We start from the raw sequence: 21175 nt of genomic DNA on the forward strand, positions 1-21175 counted from the left end.
TAAAGGCCTTGGGAATGCTTGTTTCAAATGCAAGTTCCAGACTTGTGGTTGCCAAGGGAGAAGGGGGAGGGAGTGGGATGGACTGGGAGGTTGGGGTTAGTAGATGCCAACTATTACATTTAGAATGGATAAGCAATGAGGTCCCGCTGTATAGCACAGGGAACTATATCCAATCACTTGTGATAGAATCCGGTAGTAGATACTGTGAGAAAAAGAATGCGTGTGTGATCACCTTGGTGTGCAGAAGAAATCGACCGAACATTGTAAATCAACTATAATACAAAAATTTCAAATAAAATAAAATGGAGGTTCTGGAGTTCCCACCTTGGCACAGTGGGTTAAGATCCCACTGCAGCTGCTCAGGTCGCTGCAGAGGTATGGATTTGACCCCTCAGTGGGTTAAAGGATCTGGCATTGCCGCAGCTGTGACTCAGATTCAATCCCTGGTCTGGAAACTTCCATATGTCATGAGTGCCACCCTAACATTTTTTAAAATAAAAAATAAAAATAGGGGGTTCCCGTCGTGGCGCAGTGGTTAACAAATCCGACTAGGAGCCATGAGGTTCCGGTTCAATTCCTGGCCTTGCTCAGTGGGTTAACGATCCAGCGTTGCCGTGAGCTGTGGTGTAGGTTGCAGACGCGGCTCGGATCCCGAGTTGCTGTGGCTCTGGCGTAGGCTGGCAGTTAGAGCTCCGATTCGACCCCTAGCCTGGGAACCTCCATATGCTGCAAGAGCAGCCCGAGAAATGGCAAAAAGACAAATAAATAAATAAATAAATAAATAAAAATAAAGGCAGGTTCCTGACTGCACCCCACCAGCTGGGGGTCTGATTCACTGGGTCTAGGGTGGGACTCTGAAATCTAATGGAAAAATCTCCTGGCTTGGAGGGAGAGGAGGAACTTTGAAAAGAGTGACTGAAGGAGTTCCCGTTGTGGTTTAGCAGTAATGACTCCAACTAGTATCCATCAGGACACAGGTTCAATCCCTGGCCTTGCTCAGTGGGTTAAGGATCTGACATTGTCAGGAGCTGTGGTATAGGTCACAGACTCAGCTTGGATCCAGTGTTGCTGTGGCTGTGGCTGTGGCTGGCAGCTTCAGCTCTGATTTGAACCCTAGCCTGGGAACATCCATATGCCACAGGTACAGCCCTTAAAAAGACCGGAAAAAAAAAAGTGACTGAAGCTTTAAATCCTACCAGAGAGTTCCTATTGTGGCACAGAGGTAACAAACTGACTAGTGTCCATGAGGATGCAAATTCGATCCCTGGCCCCCCTCAGAGGCCCCCCTCGCCGTGAATTGTGGTGTAGGTTGTAGATTCGGCTCAGATCCGACATTGCTGTGGCTGTGGTGTAGGCAGCAGCTGCAGCTCCAATTCAACCCCTAGTCTGGGAATTTCCATGTGCTGAGGGTGCGGCCCTAAAAAAAGACAAAAATAAAACAATCAGAGTTCCCGTCATGGCTCAGTGGTTAAGGAATCCGACTAAGAACCGTGAGGTTACAGGTTTGATCCCTGGCCTCACTCAGTGGGTTAAGGATCCAGTGTTGCCGTGAGCTATGGTGTATGTCGCAGACGCGGCTCAGATCCCGAGTTGCTGTGGCTCTGGCATAGGCCGGCGGCTATGGCTCCGATTAGACCCCTAGCCTGGGAGCCTCCATATGCCGCAGGAGCAGCCCTAGAAAAGGCAGAAAGCCAAAAAAATAAATAAATAATAAAATAAAACAATCTAGTAGGTCCATATCACCCATTGATACTGGGAGACCTTGTGTAACCCAGAGATTCCATAGCCTCCAAGCCAGGGGCTGGGGTTCCCTGAGGTCCTGCAATCCCAAGCCTTGCCCTTTCTGCTTCACTTCATTGCCCCATTATAAGATCTGTATAATCAAAATAATTGGTACCTCCTGTGCCTCCACTTGGCAAAAGACTAAAGCATGCATAATAGAACAAAATCTGGCCTTTTCAATCACTGGCAACTGTTAGTCTCTGCTTCAGATGTGTGAGATGAAAAAGCTTATGTTTTCCTTTTCATTCATTCAACATGTATTTTTCGAACATCTACCCATCAGTAAATCCTTAGACCTTCCCCAGTAAAAGCATTCGGCCCTTTATATGATTTTCATTTACCTTGGATTAGAGCCACCAGACCCCATGGCAGTGCATAGTATAGCCTGAATATCACTTTCTGGACTTTGAGCCAGCATGTCCTTAAAGATTTACAGTGTCTCTCAAAGTAGAAGGTCACCATTTTTTCGTAGTCAGTTACTGAACCCCTGCTCTAGGCCAGGTGTTGTTCTAGAGGCTGAGGATACAGGGAGACCAAAGACAGGCAGGGGTCCCTTCCTTGGAGCACAATGCATTCTGGAGGGAGAAACTGCCAACACAGGAGTGAAGTTATGTGGTACATTGGATGGTGATAAGTGCTCGGGCACAAATAAAGCAGGAAGGGAGCTAGGCTGTTTTACAGGAAGCCCAAGGGAGGCCCCACTGAGGAGCTGGCCTCTGAAGGAGGCCAGGGGGTGGGCCCTCAGGGCAGAGGGGAGCAGGTGGTGGGGGTGTCCATGGAGCAGCATCCGGGACCGGGACCAAGGGCTGGAGCTGAGGGAGGGGCTTGGATGGTAAAGGAGGCCCCAGGGAGAATGGGCTGGGATGGGGGGGACAGAGCTCCGGAGGGTTTGAGCGGAGGCAGACAGGGATCTGACTGCAGGGAAGGGATACGCCGTGGAGGCAGAGGAAGCACTGGGAGGCAATGGCAGAGATCCGAGGGAGAGACGCGTGGCTGGGGAGTGGGCCCTGAAGGTTCTCGGGCGTGGTCAGAGGACTGATAGATGTGGAAGGCAAAGCCTGTAGGATCTGCTGATCGGTTGGACACAAAGTGTAGGAGGAGAGCGGATGAGCCCCTGGAAGGATGCTGTTACCAATGATGCTCCTTCCCCAGGCCCATCCCCACATCCAGTATCGTCCTGGCTCCAACGGAGAAGATGAAGCCGGTCTTCTGAGGCCCAGACCTGTCTTCTCTGGGTCCTTTCCTTCCCTTCCTTTTGTGCCTCTTCTCTGCTCCCAACTGGGGCTGGAGTTGAGAGGAGAGGCTTAGATGTCAGTTTAAATCTGGTTTATCAACTTAACAGCTGTGTTACCTTGGGATAATTCCTTAACCTCTCTGAGCTTTGGGTGTTTCCAGAGCTCATTTAATTCCATTCATGAGCCAATGTATGTAAAATACATGAGCCTATATTGGGGCATAGGATGCGCTCAGTAAATGGTCATTCTTCTCCTCTGTCTTGTATTAAGAGGTGATGAAATCATTCAGGGCAAAGTGTAATGACTCGGGTTCCATTAAGGTGGGATATTTGGGGATTGTACTGCATTTTAATGAGACAAATGTCAGCCAAAGGAATGAATCATTATTGCAGCCATTACTGAGTAAGTGAAAGGGTGAGTTTTTTTAGCTGCTGTTTTGTTTTGTTTCGGACAGAGCATGAACTTGATTTTGTTTAGGGAAGAGAGTTCCAAGTGTGAAAACCTCTTGTCACCCTTGAAATTACCTTCAACATTCATGGCAGTATTGACTGAGTCTCTCCTTTGGATCAGGCCTTGAAGGTACAATGGAAAACAGACAGATGTGGTTCTGCCTTTCTTGCATTTACATTCTAGCAGGGCCGACGAGCATTGAAGACAACACAGTAAGACAGCTCGCGGGTGGGCAGGGAAGCCAGAGGACCTTTGGGAAGCAGGGGGAGGCTACCTAATAAAAAGCAAGGCTTGTTAACACCTAAACCAGGTTCTCTACCCTGGTTTTCTCTCAAAATGATTGATTTAAAACCCTGATGCTTGAGTCTCACCCCCAGAGATTTTGGGGTACTTCTGGGCATCAGGATTTCTTAAAGCCCTCCCCCCCAAGATTCTGATGGGCAGCCAAGGTAGGGAATTAGGAATGAGCTAGATTCAGATGGGTTGATTGTCAGGCTGGGGAGAAACAAGGATAAAAATCTAAAGTGTAGGGGATACGTGTGGCCCCTTCCAGAAACTGGAGGCATTTCCATGTACCTGGAGCAGAGCTGGGAAGTGAGAAGGGTGAGAGATGAGTTGCGGGGACCAGGGGGACAGGTCTTTGAGGACCACATGAGGATGTGCACATTTTGTACACATGCCAGGGGGTGCATTCAAAGGGAGGAGGTACATTCTGGGGACCTCACGTGGGCTTTGGGGGAGAACTCTTGGTGGGAAACAAGATCAGAGTCCAGGAAACCCATGGGAGCTGTTCTAGGGTCACTGTTGAGAACCGACAGTGGCCAGGACCAGGGTCTGCCATGGGGACAATGAGAAGAAACAGACACGTGTAGAAGCTGTCTGGAGGGTAGAGACTCTGCTCAGTGATGAATTGGAGAAGCGGGGAGGCCATTTAACTTCTCTCAGATTCATGTCTGTGGTCTCTGAATGTCCCCTCTCCCACTCACTGCCTTTGAGAGGGGACCTGGGGCCACAGAAAGAGCCAAGTAAGAAAAGGCTGGATGCTACTTAGCCACAAAGCTGCAGAAATTTTCAGGAACTTGGGGAGAGGTAGCACTCAACCTTGCCTGAGTTCTCCGAACTGGCTGCCTGGCTGGCCCCAGATTCACACATCATCATGACATTAGGGCCGTATGACATTTCTGACCACAAGCTTTGGGGGAGGTTGCACAATCCGGCAATGCATGCATGCTAGACTGCTCACCTAGAAGATCCCTTCCACCCAGCATATCCACCAGCCTATCAGAATGGCCATCACATTCATACTTCAGCTTATCAGTCTGTAAATGTTGGCCCAGCTGACACCCGTAAATGTTGGCCCAGCTGACACCCCAATGTAAATGAGGAAGAAGGGACTGAAAAGTCAAGCCCCAAATTCTGGAAAGTAATTTTGTATTCATCTACAATAGATATAGTGTAAATGTAAGATATTGAGAATGAGTAAATTATAATCATTGTATGGTGAGAAAATGTTCTGTAATATATTTTTAAGAGACAGGACAAATAGGTATTAAAGCAGGGTTGAATTTCAGAGCACCTCATGAAATCATAATGTAACAAAGGAACCTATCATTTCCAGACAATTGGGTCTATCTATTTAACACCAAGAATTTTTTTTAACCTAATAGTTTTTCAATGTTTACATTTGTGTTTTGAAAAAAATCACTGTGGCAGCCAGGACCATGCGTGTGGTTGTGCAGGTTGTACACTGCACAAGGCCACACATTTAAAGGAGTATCATTTACATCAGAAACCTTAAAGAACTGTAACTTATTATAAGCATTTCCAGCAGATGGCAGTAAAGGGTCTTGTTCCAACAAAAATCACCGTAGTAGTGTCTTAAGGAAGGGGCATCTTTTTATCATTTGCACAAAAGTGCCATGGGCCAGCGATGGCCTTGTTGGCATGGATCTGGAAGAAGATAGAACTGGGGGCAGGGAAAGCACTTAGCTACGACAATTACCTGGGCTGGAAGAGAAGAGCCTTAACTAGGAGAAGGGCAACAAGCTTGGGGAAGAGCAGCAAAGATGTGTAAGACTGACAAGGCCTGGAGAAGAGGCAAGGATGAGGAGTGGTTCCCAGGTCTGTATATGGATGCAGTCCTGAGGATGATGGGAGGATGATGACAGGAGAATGATTTCCATTCGGGGATGTGGTGAGTTGGATTTACCTGTGGAATGACCAGGTGGCAACACGGCACAGCCGGAGGTGCAGATCTGGTGACATGGAAAGGAGAGTGGAAGCTGTCGCCGTAAGTGGATGGCGTTTCCCAGAAGATTGCAGCGCCTGAGCAGAGCGAAGAGCCCAGATGGAGCCCAGGGCACCGCCATGTTAGTGAGCAGGTGGACAAGTGAGCAGAGGCCGAAAAAGGAGCAATCATGTGCTTTGTCCCATCTCCATGGGGCCGGCTTTCCAGTGTTGGTTTAGATTGTGTCCGAAATGAGAGGTCATGGGCTCTTCCAAAATAATGTGATGAGCTCTCCAAATGGTTTTTGGCTACAGAAATCATTCTTTTTACCATCAGATACTCAGCTGTGTTCCAGACGGTTAGTGATGCGGGAAGTATAACATGTGAGAAGTGAGAGGTTTGCTATAGAAGTCTCCAGACTTCTGTGGAAGTCTCCACCAAATAACGATCTTCCCACAAAATTTGCAGTGAAACCAATGTGTGCTATATAAATCGAGTTTTCCTATTGACTGCCAGTTCACACAAGGATATTTGTGTTCCTAAGATCAATAAAATCACTCAAGAATGTAGCAGACTTTTACAGTTCACATGAATATATTTGTCATAACAACATTTGAAAGTATTAATAATGATTAATGCGATTTCAAACATATAAATGTAGTCTGGCCCCAAGGTATGTTCAGACTAAACATCCAGCAGAGAAAAGAACTCCTTGGTCTAGATTTTTTGCTGTGTATTCTTAAGGGTTTTTTTTTTTTTTTTCCTTAAAAAAAAAGTTCTACCTCTGCTTTTGCACTCAAGCACACAACCAAGGTTTTCTTTCTTTTTTTGTCTTTTCGTCTTTTTAGGGCCCCATCTGCATCATATGGAGTTTCCCAGCCTAGAGGTCCAATCGAAGCTGCAGCCGTCTGCCACAGCCACAGCCACAGCAATGGGGGATGCGAACCGCATCTGCAACCTACACCACAGTTCACAGCAACGCCAAATCCTTAACCACTGAGCAAGGCCAGGAATTGAACCTGCATCCTCATGGATACTAGTCAGGTCCGTTAACCACTAAGTCATGACAGGAACTCCAAGGTTTTCATTCTTATATATTATTTCAGAAGGGTTCATCTGAGAGCCCCGCCGCACACAGGCAGAGCCTCACATATGTGCCTGCATCATGCCGCCTGCTCAGTCACTGCCTCTAGCCTCTCCCTGTTGCTGCATTCAGTGACAGCAGATTTTCCATCTGAGCATCTGATGTCTGTGCATCTGTCAACCTGAAAATAACCTGAACTTCAGAGGCTACGTGAAGGCTGCAAGATACATTCCCATTAGCCCTGCTTCTCACGCTGATGGTTAATTTGATGAACCTTGAGAGGATGCTTAACTGCTTCCTATAAATGCAGGTGACAGAGGCAAGACAGTGATGGTTCAAGATGCTCAATTAAATTAAGCTGCTCAGAAGCTTGGAACTGGGAGGCTCCCCTTCTACCCACCTGGAAAAGGGTGTGAGTGGAGTGTTCCTTCCTCCCAGGTGTGGGGGCCCCTGGGATCAGAAGGTGCAGGAAAGTCCTTTCTATTGTGCGCCATGGGAAGCTGTGCACTTAACCTAGAGTCATAAAGTAAGCCTATTTGTGAAGGCTTTATTATTTTATAATTACATTTTTCTGGTTTTTGCCTGTACCTGTAGCACACAAAAATTCCCGGGCCAGGGATCGAACCTGAGCCACAGCAGCGACCCAAGTCATGGCAGTGACAATGCCAGATCCTTAACCTACCAGGGCACTAGGGAACTCCCACTACATCTATTTTTGATGGGTACCCTTTATATTTTCTTTTTTTTTTTTTAGGGCCACACCCACAGCATATGGAGGTTCCCAGGCTAGGGGTCCAGTCGGAGCTGTAGCCTTTGGCCTACACCACAGCCACAGCAATGTGGGATCCGAGCCTTGTCTGCAACCTACACCACAGCTCTTGGCAACGCCCGATCCTTAACCCACAGAGCGAGGCCAGGAATCAAACCTGCATCCTCATGGATACTAGTCAAGTTCATTTCCACTGAGCCACAACAGGAACTCCACAGGTACCCTCTTTAAAAGGAAGAAAGCTTGGGCAGCAGTCTGACTGCAGCAAACCAGACATCTAACATGGCATTAATTTCACACACTCTGCCCTGCAGTCCCAAAAAGCCGGCTCATATTTCTTAAACTACAGTGCCCCAATCTTTGATTCAGAAAACACAGTGACTGTATAAATGAATTGTTGGTAAACAATATTCCAAGCTTAATAACCTGGAAAAGATGTTGTGAGAATGAATTTGCAGTGATTTAGCACTTTTCATTATGGAAATGCCATATAAATATTTAACTCTAATGCTCATTTTATTCTAATTTTTTGTTAATCACATTTGCTTAGTTAATATGGCATACTTATGCCAAGTGTTTATTTTATTGCCATAGATTTTATGAATGATGGCATTTGTATGTGCTGTTTTATTTGAAATTGGGTTGATTATAAAAACTGGTGCAGAGTCGCCTGTTAATGTTAGCCTTTAGTATTTATGCCATTGTAGCAGCAACCCGCCCAATCCCTCCCACACCTGCACACATACATACAACACAACACATTCGTGCACACATGCACGTACAGTTTTCACCCCATGTATATGTGAGACAACACCTTAGCACATTACCTCTTTCTCTAGGAAAGGAATTTTTTCCTAGGGGAGGAATTTTCCTTTAAAGGGTCATTCATACTTTTGAAGGCAGAAAAATTTGATTTAGCAGAACAGCCTTCTAAAATTGCGAAGTACAAAAAAAAAAAAAAAAAAAAAAAACCAGAACAAAAAAAAAAAGCATAGGTTCAGGAGTTCCCATAGTGGCGCAGTGGTTAACGAATCCGAACAGGAATCATGAGGTTGCGGGTTTGGTCGCTGGCCTTGCTCAGTGGGTTAACGATCCGGTGTTGCCGTGAGCTGTGGTGTAGGTTGCAGATGCGGCTCGGATCCTGCGTTGCTGTGGCTCTGGTGTAGGCCGGTGGCTGCAGCTCCAATTGGATCCCTATCCTGGGAACCTCCATATGCCGCAGGAATGGGCGGGGAAATAGCAAAAAGACCAAAAAAATAAATTAATTAATTAAATTAAATTAAATTAAATTGAGAAGTAAAGAAAAAAGTCAAACAAAGGAGGGAGGGGAAAGCATTCAGGAACATGAACCAATTCGATAGGTTTTTTTGTTTTGTTTTGTTTTTTGTCTTTAAGGCCAAACCTGTGGCATTTGGAAGTTCCCAGGCTAAGGTTCAAATCGGAGCTACAGCTGCGGGCCTCTACCACAGCCTCAGCAATGCCAGATCTGAGCTGCATCTGTGACCTACCACAGCTCATGGCAATGCCGGATCCTTAACCCACTGAGTGAGGCTAGGGTTTGACGCCGCGTCCTCATGGATACTAGTCGGGTTTGTTAACGGATGAGCCACAATGAGAACTCGAGGTTTTTTGGTTTTTTTTTTTTTTTTTTTTAACTTAAAAACTTTGATAGTATGTGAAATAGTTTTAGGAATGTTCCTTTCTACCAATTCTTTGTCATTTACCAAATGATATGTTTGGGGGCTTTTATTTGGGTTTTTTTATTTGTTGTTTTGTTTTGTTTTGTTTTATGGCTGCTCCAGTGGCATATGGACGTTCCCAGGCCAAGGACTAAATCCAAGCCACAGCCGCAACCTATGCCACAGTTGCAGCAACGCTGTATCCTTTAACCCAAAGTGCCAGGCTGGGGATCAAACCCATGTCTCCATAGTCACCCTGGCCACCCCCATCAGATTCTTAACCCATGGCACCACAGCAGGACCTCCCCCAAATGATATGTTTGTTAAAGTCAGAGCCACGCTCAGGTCCTGAGGGATATGTGGGAAACCCCTGGACCCCAGCAAACCTCCCTTCCCAGGTCTCATAGGTACTCTCACTAGGAGTTCACTTTTAGGTTAAGCAGTTCCTCATCCCTTAGTATAAATCAGTTCTTCTTATCCACTATTCTTCGGGATGAGAGGGAGCAGGGCATCAAGAGAAGAGGGAAAGAGGATTCTGAAAGGGGTCTCAGCTGTAAAAAGACAGACCACTTCCATCACTCTTGTCCTCAGAGTTGGCCGCACACTGAAGGGAAATCAGGTTCTGTGTTAGGGTTCCGTTTGGGTCAGGATTAACTTTGCTGACAGTGGCTTGAATGAGAGTTTATTTTTCTCTCATACAAAAGAAGTCAATAGAAGACAGGAGGCTCCAGAGTCATGAGAGAGCCTGGTTCTTTCTATCTTATTGCTCTGTCATCCACAACTTCTTCCTCTTGGTCAAAGATGGCTGCTTAAATCCAGCCATCATGTCCTCAGTCCGCCAGTAGAAAGGGAAGGGCACTTTCCCTTCACTGATGGACATGTCCCAGAAGTACCCTACAACACGACTGCATGCCTTTTATTGGCCAGAACTTGAGTCACATGGCCACGCTTGTCAAGAAGGGAGGTTGGGAAGTACTGTCTTTAATCCTGTGATTATGGGCTCAGCAAAAAATTAGAGGTCCAAGAGTTCCCATTGTGGCTTAGGGGTAACGAGCCTGACTAATAGCCATGAGGACACAGGTTCAATCCCTGGCCTCGCTCAGTGGTGAGGATCCTGTCTGGCCGTGAGCTGTGGTGTAGGTCACAGACACGGCTTGGATTATGCATTGCTGTGGCTGCGGTGTAGGCCAGCAGCTGCAGCCCCAGTTTGATCTCTAGCCTGGGAACTTGCATATGCCACAGGTGTGGCCCTAAAAAGCAAAAAGAAACGAAAATAAAAAAGTAATCAGAGGTCCATATACTAAGGAAGATGGGGGAGACAATGTCAAGAGACAGTAGGAGACTTTGCCACAGGATCACATATCAGGTTTTGCTAAAATAGCTTGTCTGTCTGTAGTAACCTGAGTGCTTTTCAGTTTTCTGGATTTCCTCAGGCCCAGACGTAAAAATCATCAGTGAGTAAAAGTGATCAGACTCAAAGGCCATTTCCAGAGAAACGCTTGGAAAGCTCAGGCCCCTTCTATGATTGCCTGTTAACCCTCCCTTGGCATTTCAGCGGAAATTCTGGAATTGGCTGGGAATGCGGCAAGGGACAACAAGAAAGCCCGGATAGCCCCAAGACACATCCTGCTGGCTGTTGCCAATGACGAGGAACTCAATCAGGTACGTCTGAGACACTGACACCTGCCATGGAATGGGTTTGCCCAACACACTACTGCACGTGGACCCGACTGGCTACGAATCTTTTCTGCTACAGTGTCCAGTCACATTTATACGAAAAAAATTCAGATCGTACAGGGGAAGAACAAATTCTGCTAGCCATATCATTTAGATTCAAAATAAAATTGTCTCTGGAATAGATCCCGTTATACATTCTGAGTCTTGCCAGAGCTTCTTTACTTCTTTAAAAAGCAAGCTCTGTGGCTGCCAGGGATGTGGAGCGCACATGTATTATTCTCATCACAGTTTCTTCACCCCAACTTTGTTGACAATTCATTCCTTCTTTGTTCTTTCTTTTTTTGGCTAAGCCTGCAGCATGGGAAGTTCCCAGGCCAGGAACTGAACCCACGCCACAGCAGTGACGATGCCAGATCCTTAACCTCTAGGCCACCAGGGAACTCCATGTTGATTTATTCAAATGAGGATAAAAGTGTCCTTCTTTTTTGTTTTTTGTTTTTTAGGGCCGTACCTGTGGCATATGGAGGTTCCCAGGCTAGGGGTCCAAAGGGAGCTACAGCTGCTGGCCTATGCCACAGCCACAGCAACACTAAATCAAAGCCGAGTCTGTGACCTACACCACAGCTCATGGCAACGCCAGATCTTTAACCCATTGAGTAAGGCCAGCGATCAAACCCTCAACCTCATGGTTCCTAGTCGAATTCATTTCCTCTGCGCCATGACAGGAACTCCCAAGGTGTCCTTTTTTTTATTTGAAAATTCGTCCTTATATTTTAAAACTGACTCCAAAATTAAGTGAATTCCCACCCCATCCTTTGCCAAGGATGTGCAAGGTAGCCGGTAGACAATATGAGAATTTTAATTTATATTTATTTTCTCAAACTGTAGTTACGAGTCAGTTCTGGAGTTGCGGTTGTGGCTCAGCAGGTTAAGAACCAGACATAGTGTCTGTGAGGATGCAAGTTCAATCCCTGGCCTCTCTTAGTGAGTTAAGTATCTGGCATTGCTGCAGGCTGTGGTGTAGGTTGCAGACGCGGCTTGCATCTGGTGTTGCTGTGGCTGTGGCGTAGGCCTGCAGGTGCAGTCCTAAAAAGGAAAAAAAAAAAAAAAAGGAATCTATCCCTATTTCCAGTCCATCATGGACTGATAATTTCCAAAAATACAATAAAAAGTAATTACTAGAGGGAGTTCCCTGATGGTTCAGTGGGTTAAGGACCTGAGGTTTTTCACTGCTGTGGCTCAGGTCCCTGCTATGGTGCAGGTTCCCTGTGGTGCAGACCCAGGAACTTCTGCATGCCAAAACATAATAATAATAATTACTGGAAATTTTTTAAATATTTAAAAAAACTACAAGCTATACTTTTTTTGTTACTAGATCCAATAGATATACAAAGACCCCGTCAATTTACTAGGCTCTTCCTCATGATTTCTGTAGTGCTGTTGGCACAAAGAGGTAACTAGTAGCTGGTGGACCTGCCCTGTGCAGACCACCCTTGGAGTGGCACAGCTGTAGGATGGCAGAATGTATTAGTGTCATTCTTCACGTCGATTAGGTAAACAGGTATCATTTGAGAGATGCCTGGTCAACCATAGTTTACTGATGGAATGCATGATCAAAGGAGTGTGGCGGCCACTTGTCTGTTGTTAACTGGGTCCCCCTTGCATTAACCTTTGAACCTCCTTTTGTCAAGCTGTGCTCTCACGTCTGATGCTCTTAATCCTCTGTTATGTCTGAAATTTCAGAGCTCTGGGCAACATCCCTGGTTTCAACTTCTGTTTGCTTTCTTTGTTTTGCTTTGCTTGTTTTGCTTTCTGTACAAGATCGAGAGAGGCCTTGATACCAACAGAGAAAAGCCCTACCCATGAGACAGGAAAGCCAGTTAAATCGTGTATTATGCACTTTCTTTGGAAAGCAGAGACCAGACTTAACACTTGGTTTGCCAACAATTAGCACTGTATTAAATCCAGAACCAACAAGCTCTTTGCTGTCTGAGCTCATGTGTTGTCTCTCTTCAGCTGCTAAAAGGAGTGACCATTGCCAGCGGAGGTGTCCTGCCCAGAATTCACCCTGAACTGCTGGCGAAAAAGCGAGGGACCAAAGGCAAGTCGGAAACTATCCTCTCCCCTCCCCCAGAGAAGAGAGGAAGAAAGGCCACGTCAGGCAAGAAAGGGGGCAAGAAGTCCAAGGCCGCCAAACCACGGTCATCCAAAAAGGTGAGCCGGGGACTCGCAGAACAAGAGGAAAGTTGAACCATCCAAAGAGGGGGGTGTGGCCAGCATTGCCTGAAGGACTGGGGCCTTGCCTCCTCTTGGTGCTGGGAGAGAATGACAAGAATGTCTGTGCAAAAGAGTAAAGGGGGCGTTCCTGTCGTGGCGCAGCAGAAACGAATCCAACTGGGAACCGTGAGGCTGCAGGTTCGATCCCTCACCTCGCTCAGTGGGTTAAGGATCTGGCATTTGCCATGAGCTGTGGTGTAGGTCGCAGATGTGGCTTGGATCCCCGCATTGCTGTGGCTCTGGTATAGGGGGCAGCTGCAGTTCTGATTGGACCCCTAGGCTGGGAACCTCCATATGTCTCGGGTGTGGCCCTGAAAAGATAAAAGACAAAAAAAAAAAAAAAAAAAAAAAAAAGGAAAAAAAAAACAATTAATTACTTAATAAAATGAAATCAAATTCAGTTCCATGGTTGTACCAGCCACATTTCAAGTGCTCAACAGCACTGAGCAGCACAAAGATTGATCATTTCCATGAGGGAAGAAAGTTCTATTAAGACAGCATGGCTTTGGATTGTCAGATTTTCATCCCACAGACCTACACAAGAGCACAAAAAATGACATAAGAGTTCATTCCTTGGCTGCGGTGCCCAAGGGACTCCTGGGGAGAGGGGCAGTTGAATAATGTGCTCTGAATGAACCCACTTGGCTTATCATCAGAAGCCACAGGCTTTGAAAAGAGCAAGTCCAGGTTTGAGTGAGGACTCTGGGTGCACGTGAACCCCTTGAACATGCTTTTTTCTTTTGTGGCCACCCCGCGGCACATGGGGTTCCCAGGCCAGGGATCAGATCCAAGCCGTGGTTGCTTTAACCCACTGCACAGGGTCCAGAGCTTGAACCTGTGTCCTGGCCCTGCAGAGACACCGCCGATCCCATTGCACCACAGTGGGAACTCCTACACTTTATCTCTTGGGGTGTCCTTTTCTTTTCCTCATATCGCTCTCCCTTGCTTCCCCTCTCGAGAAGAGGAGAACAAAACACTTGACTGCTGCCTTTCATGGTAGCCATGGGAAGGACTTAATAATTAAGAAAGCCGCTTTGGGGTGTTCCCGTCGTGGCTCAGTGGAAAACGAATCTGACTAGTATCCATAAGGACACAGATTCCATCCCTGGCCTTGCTCAGTGGGTTAAAGATCCAGCATTGCTGTGAGCTGTGGTGTAGATCGCAGACATGGCTCAGATCCGGCATTGCTGTGGCTGTGGTGTAAGCAGCTATAGCTCCGATTCGACCCCTAGCCTGGGAACTTCCATATGCCATGGGTGTGGCCCTAAAAAAAAAGAAAGAAAGAAAGAAAGAAATCCACTTAGGGCTTCTGGATTATTTCTCATCTCTCATTCTAACTTCTACCAACAGTCCAAACCAAAGGACAGTGATAAAGAAGGAACTTCAAATTCCACCTCTGAAGATGGGCCAGGGGATGGATTCACCATTCTGTCTTCTAAAAGCCTTGTTCTAGGGCAGAAGGTAATGAAGAGAATGGTAATGTGCTGTAATAAAACACTGTTGCATTTTTATAACCTACTGTTTACAAGTAATGATGCTTCCTTCACTCATCTGCTCTTCCCCTAAGACGACTTTGACTCCGGTCTTGAATTATTCATGTTTAAAGTAAAGAGCTATGGCAGTGTCTGCATGGTGAGGCTAAGCGAGCCTTTAGTGCTGAGATGTGTTCCTGCTGGCACTGGTCAGCCCGAGGTACACGTCGTAGAGCTGTCTGGTCCCCATGCCCCGGTTAGCTCTGTGCTCACCAAAAGATCCATAGCTGACTTCCTCGACCAGCCTGCTTCACATGGTATGATGTAGTTGATCCAAGAAAGAAAACAGAAAGATAGGTTCCTCAAATATCCCTGGTGTTAGCGATGAATTATTTGCCAATAATTCAGTCTGCTTGCCTTTCTAGGCTGCAGCAAGAAAACAAACAGGGTTATTCATTTGAACAGTCTTTCACAGCCCAACAGCAGCCTGGCCAGACATGCAAATAATTCATTCCCACCAGCATAACAGACAATTTATCTACCAAGTCAGCTGGGGCTGAAATAAGATACATGCGGAAACAGTCAGTTAATCATATCTCAGGGAGCGAATGTTTGCGGCCTGACGCTGCGAACCTCCGTGGAAGCGATTGGGAAGAGCCTGTTTTGAGCAGAGCATAAACGTGGCAGGTTCCTAATTCATCACTGATGAAAGCAGGGAAGCAAAGAGGTGGGATTTATGTCAGCTCCGGGGGCTGTCCCTGGTTACAGGATAATTAGCTTTCTCTCACTTATCCAGGGGAGCCCCAAGTTCTAGCTCCCATGGGGAGACGATGGAGAATGTCTTCCTTGCCGCTCGGCTATGAACACACAGGGCAGCATTCCACAAGGGTAGCCCCAGGAATGTGATCCCCAAAAGGCAAGGTAGCCAGACATAGGCAGATCAGAATCCCAGAGCCTACTGCTTCTCTCGAGCGAAGTGGTTTGCTATGCACCCCAGTTCCAGGCGGTCTGTGCTGTTCTGGGAAGAATACAGGGAACTGGGGTAGCTTCCTGCAGGAGCTACTAAGAGAATATGACACCAAACACTAAAGCCACCCGGATGGGAAACGAAGGCATCAGCTATCAGGAAAGGAGGATGGGGGGGTGGGGGGGGTGCCCCGGGGGGTGCCCCGGGGGGGGGTGCCCCGGTCCTGCTTCCAGAAGGGCAGGCAGATTTGTTGCAGGCTGCTAGCCTCAGAGCGAACATCCAATCCACTGAGCTCAAAAGAGCCTCTTAGAAACCACACAGCTGGGAAACTTGAGAGGGTCGCTCCGCGTACAGCCCTTTCTGTTGACAGTCAGTGTAAGTAATTGAGAGAATACATAGATGTGAGATAAAACATGAAGGTGTCCCATGGGACCTGATCTCCCCCACACTCTCCGTCTTCTCTTCCTAATGCAGCTGTCCTTGACCCAGAGTGACATCAGCCATATTGGCTCCATGAGAGTGGAGGGCATTGTCCACCCAACCACAGCCGAAATTGACCTCAAGGAAGATATAGGTAAGGTGCTGAGATTTTGGAAGAGGTGCCATAGAACAGGAACGCTTCTGCCAAATTCTCGTGACGAACTCATTGTCCACCTGGATGTTGCCCCCTTGGCAGACCCAGTCCATCGGACTCTGCCTTTGTGTGTAATGGACCAGCATTCCTAGAGAAAAACTAATTTTGTTTTAAATATGCATATATTTTGGAAGTTTTTTTATTGATATATTATTCAGAAACAGATCGCTAGAGCACAGCTTGATTCGTTTTTCTCCCAGTGAACAAAGTTGTAGGACCAGAACCCCACAAGTCCCCCACATCCCTCTCCTGGTCCCCTTTCCCTCCAAGAATAACCACTATCCTGTCTTGTAATGGCATAGAGGGATGTCACCTGTTCTGGATTTTATATAAATGAAATCACACAGTATGTCTTCTTTTGCGTCTGGCTCCTTTCACTCAACTTTGTATTCGTGGAATCCATCCATGTTGTTTTGTATGACTGCAGTTCATTCATTATCTTTACTATCTAATATTCCATTGGTAGGTCTATAATGCAGTTTATTGGTCCATTCTACCACTGGTGGCATTTGGGCAATCCGGGCTATAATTAGGGTTATTATAAACATTGCTGTATATGTTTTGGGTAAAACTCTACATACATTTTGAGCTTAAATATTGAGAATATCATTGATGAAAAGGAAATGCATATCTGGAACAAGTTCGGTGTCTATCAGGCTCTATGCGGAGGTCTTTCACCTGGATTGCCACCTGTCCCACGAGGGGTTGAGGGGGGAGCCAACACCAGGCTCAGTGGAGGAACCTGGGAGGGTATGAGCTCTTGGTGACTAAATGGTCCCCATCTTATCCAATTTTACAAAACTGAAGTGAGCTGGAGTTCCCGTCGTGACTCAGTGGTTAATGAATCCGACCAGGGACCATGAGGTTGCAGGTTCGATCCCTGGCCTTGCTCAGTGGGTTAAGGATCTGGCATTGCCGTGAGCTGTGGTGTTGGTTGCAGACACGGCTCAGATTCCGAGTTGCTGTGGCTGTGGCCTAGGCCAGCAGCTACAGCTCTGATTAGATCCCTAGCCTGGGAACCTCCATATGCCGCGGGAGCAGCCCTAGAAAAGGCAAAAAGACCAAAAAAAAAAAAAAAGAAAAGAAAAAAAAAACTGAAACGAGTAAAGAAAAGGCTTTGTGCCGGAATTCAAGACTTGCTCCCGAGGTAGGCAATACGGGGTGGATACTAGCAGCGCAGCCAGGGCCCCAGGCTGCCGGGCTCACTTACGTTTCCCTCTTGGCATCAGAGGCCACTTGCTTTGCTGAAAAGGAGAGAGGACAGCACTTCGGGGGTGGGGGCGGGGAGGCATAGAACAGTGTTACAGAGAAAACTCCTCTACTCTTCAAATCCAGCCCAGGCCCTACCAACTGCCCTCAACTCCCGCTGTGTGGAAAGACTTCCCTTAGTGACCTTAATCTTGAGCTCTGTATCGAAGTGTGTCCTAGCTTCTCACAAACAAAACAAGTCTATCTTTTAAAGTTTTTTACCTTTTTTTTGGCCACGGCCAGGGGCATGTGGACGTTCCCAGACCAGGGATAGAACTCACGCCACAACAGTGACAATGCTGGATCCTTAACCCACTGAGTGAGACCAGGGATCAAACCATCATCCTCAGGTTTTTTTTTTTTTTTTTTAGAGCCGCACTTGTGGCATATGGAAGTTCCCATGCTAGGGGATCAAATCGGAGCTGCCGGCCTACACCACAGCCACAGCAATGCCAGATCCGAGCTGCATCTGCAACCTACACCACAGTTCACAGCAATGCTGGATCCCTAACCCACTGAGTGAGACCAGGAATCGAACCTGTGTAATCATGGATGCTAGTCATTCGTTTCCGCTGAGCATGATGGGAACTCCCACTAGTCAGGTTCTTAACCTCTGAGCTATAATGGGAACTCTGGCAAGGGCTATTTTTTAAGCAACGTAACCATAATAACATTATCGCAACTAAAAATATGAACTTATTATCATCAAATATCCAGTTAGTGTTCAAGTTCCAATTGTGTCACAAATGTCAATTTTTTTAAAAATGTGTGTATTTGATTCAGGCTCCAATAAGTCTACCCCTTACGGTTTTTTGATAAGTCTCCTATAGCCCATTTGTTACCCCTTCACCTATCTCTCTTTTTTTTTCTTAGCAGTTTATTTGTTGAGGAAGCTGGATCATTTGTGCTAGAGAGTTTCTCGCAGTCTGGCTCTGTAGATTCCATCCTCCTGGTATGAGTGTGCAGTGGGGAAGCTGCTTCTCTCTGCCTCTAGGGAGGCTTCTGAACTGAGTATTAATAACAGCAACAATAATAATAATAACCACAAAGAGAGAGAGAGCTGAGACTTGCCGCAGACTTCCAGTTCACCAAATTCATTCAAAGACGAAAATCCATAATTGAAGGACCATTGTAAATCAGCTATAATTTACTAAAAAAAATTTAGGAGTTCCCATCGTGGCTCAGTGGAAATGAACCCAACTAGTATCCAAGAGGACACAGGTTCAATCCCTGGCCTTGCTCAGTGGATTAAGGATCCGGTGTTGCCGTGAGCTGTGGTGTAGGTCGCAGATGCGGCTCAGATCCCATGTTGCCATGGCTGTGGTGTAGGCCGGCAGCTGTAGCTCCGATTAGACCCCTAGCCTGTGAACCTCCATATGCTGAGAGTATGGCCCTAAAACAACCAAAAAAAAAAAATTTAATAAAAATAAATTTAAAAGAAAAGATAAAAAAAAAAAAAAGAAAATCCATGAAGGCAAATACCTCATCTACCACCCGAGAGCAGCAGTCACCCTCATCTGGACAAAACACCCACAGGTCAGCTCAGGGGCAGGAGAATCTCCCAGTGCACATAGGAGGGTTTCCCGCTGGGCCAGAGATGGAGTCTTGCCACCTCCTAGGGCTTCCACTTGGCCTCTGTAGAAACACAACCCTGAAATATTGAGAGGAGAATTGTCCTAACATCAAAGACCTGAGGGATTTCCCAGCAGAAAAGTCCTGGGAGATTAGCTTGTCAGAAGCTCTGCGTTTTCCATTGAAAACTGAGGCTCAAGTTGGGGAAACAAGATCACAGGCTGCCCGGGCTTGTGTCTGTCCTTTGGCCCTGGGGACTCACAACATACAGGTTGTGAGATGGGGACAGGACCCCAGAGCTCCACCCAGAGGTTACTGCCTAGCCATCTGTCACCTGGGGCCTGGGCCCCTCGTTGTGGCTGCATCCCCAAGGGTGGCTCTGGGACCAGACTTAGGAGCAGATGACAAGAGGTAGGTGCAGGGTCTGAGAGATGCCCCCCAAGTGTGGGGTGCTGCCATCAATTAAGACACTGGGAGTTCCCGCTGGGGTGCAACTGGATCAGCGGCATCTCTGGAGGGCCGGCACAGTGGGTTAAGGTGTTGTAGCAGCTGTTTCGTGGGTTGCAGCTGTGGCTTGGATCTGACCCCTGGCCCGAGAACTCCATATGCTGAGTGGTGGCCAAAAAAAAGAAGATTAAAAAAATCAAGACACTGAATTTAACCAACACAACATGGGTACCGAATCTAGAGATCAGAGCACTGGAGCCTCATTTTTTTAAAAGATTAAAAAAATCAAGACACTGAATTTAACCAACACAACATGGGTACCGAATCTAGAGATCAGAACGCTGGAGCCTCATTTTTTTTAAAAGATCTGTTTTTGGTTTTTGGGGGGTTTTTTTGGTATTTTCTAGAGCCGCACCTGCGGCACATGGAGGTTCCCAGGCTAGGGGTCTAATCAGAGCTGTAGTTGCCGGCCTAGGCCACAGCCACAGCAACTCGGGATCCGAGCCGCGTCTGCAACCAACGCCACAGCTCACGGCAACGCCGGATCCTTAACCCACTGAGCGAGGCCAGGGATCGAACCCGCAATCTCATGGTTCCTAGTCGATTCGTTAACCCCTGAGCCACATCGGGAACTCTGGGATCTGTCTTTTAAATCTCCAGTATCCTTTCCCTCTTCAGTAGAGACTTCTAATTTTAAATTAAATATCAAATTAAGAAATAAAGACGGGAGTTCCCCTTGTGGCACAATGGAAATGATCTGACTAGTATCCATGAGGATGCGGGTTCGATCCCTGGCCTTGCTCAGTGGGTTAAGGATCTGGCATTGCCATAAGCTGTAGTGTAGGTTGCAGACATGGCTCGGATCTGGCATTGCTATGGCTGTGGTGTAGGCCGGCAGCTGTAGCTCCGATTTGACCCCTAGCCTGGGAATTTCCATATGCCTCAGATGTGGCCCTAAAAAAGCAATACGTAAATATATTAATTAATTAATTAATTAAAATAAAGATGTAAGTCCTGGGATAGACCATGATGGAAAGGAATATTTTTAAAAAGTGTTTATGTGTGCGTGTGGGGGGGGTATAACTGATCATTTTGCTATACAGCAGAAATCTGCACAACATTGTAAATCAACTACACTTTAATTAACAAAAGAAAGACATAAGTCAAGGGAAAAAAAAAAAACCTTACTTATCTAACCCTAACCTTAAAGTCATAACCATAAAGTCACTTATGTACATAAACTTTTGTACAAATTTTGTAAACTTCTGAAGCTTCTTTTTTTGTTGTCTTTCTGAGCCATTTTTAAAATTTTTGACTTGGGAGTCACTCTCCAGCTTCAGAGCTACTTCGGTTCCTTTTCCATGTTCTGATTAAAGGTTCTGGACCTGCCTCACTAGCTTTTGCTGTTTGTGCTTTTGTTTCAAATTCCACAAAGGCAAATCCCTTCGGATCTGACTTATAATGTGATATATACACAGACACACAACATTGCCACATTTCCCAAAAACTCTTTCCATCCAGTTGTGAGTCACATTTTGGGGAGGTAACTCCTATGATACATTAGAAACATTATTAAATAAAGTATTGAATAGTTCTTTTAGAAACAGACTTTGCCAGCACCTAAGTCCCGCTGGACAGAAGCCCAGGGACCCTGC

The 21175-nt window shown here is 46.5% G+C and overlaps 1 protein-coding gene across 1 annotated transcript in view; it reads left to right on the forward strand.

Annotated features, from left to right (window-relative positions):
- MACROH2A2 (macroH2A.2 histone) overlaps positions 1-21175 on the forward strand; it is a 52033-nt gene that overhangs the window by 21871 nt on the left and 8987 nt on the right. The window contains exons 3-6 of the mRNA XM_021073865.2: positions 10782-10888; positions 12920-13117; positions 14531-14641; positions 16094-16193. Of these exons, the coding sequence (XP_020929524.1) occupies positions 10782-10888; positions 12920-13117; positions 14531-14641; positions 16094-16193 (516 nt within the window). The remainder of the gene's footprint in view (positions 1-10781; positions 10889-12919; positions 13118-14530; positions 14642-16093; positions 16194-21175) is intronic.

Source organism: Sus scrofa, chromosome 14, assembly GCF_054392235.1.
Source record: "Sus scrofa isolate SSC_HxYL_T2T_F1_AM1 chromosome 14, Sscrofa_HxYL_maternal_Yorkshire_Landrace_v2.0, whole genome shotgun sequence".
Lineage (NCBI taxonomy): Eukaryota > Metazoa > Chordata > Mammalia > Artiodactyla > Suidae > Sus > Sus scrofa.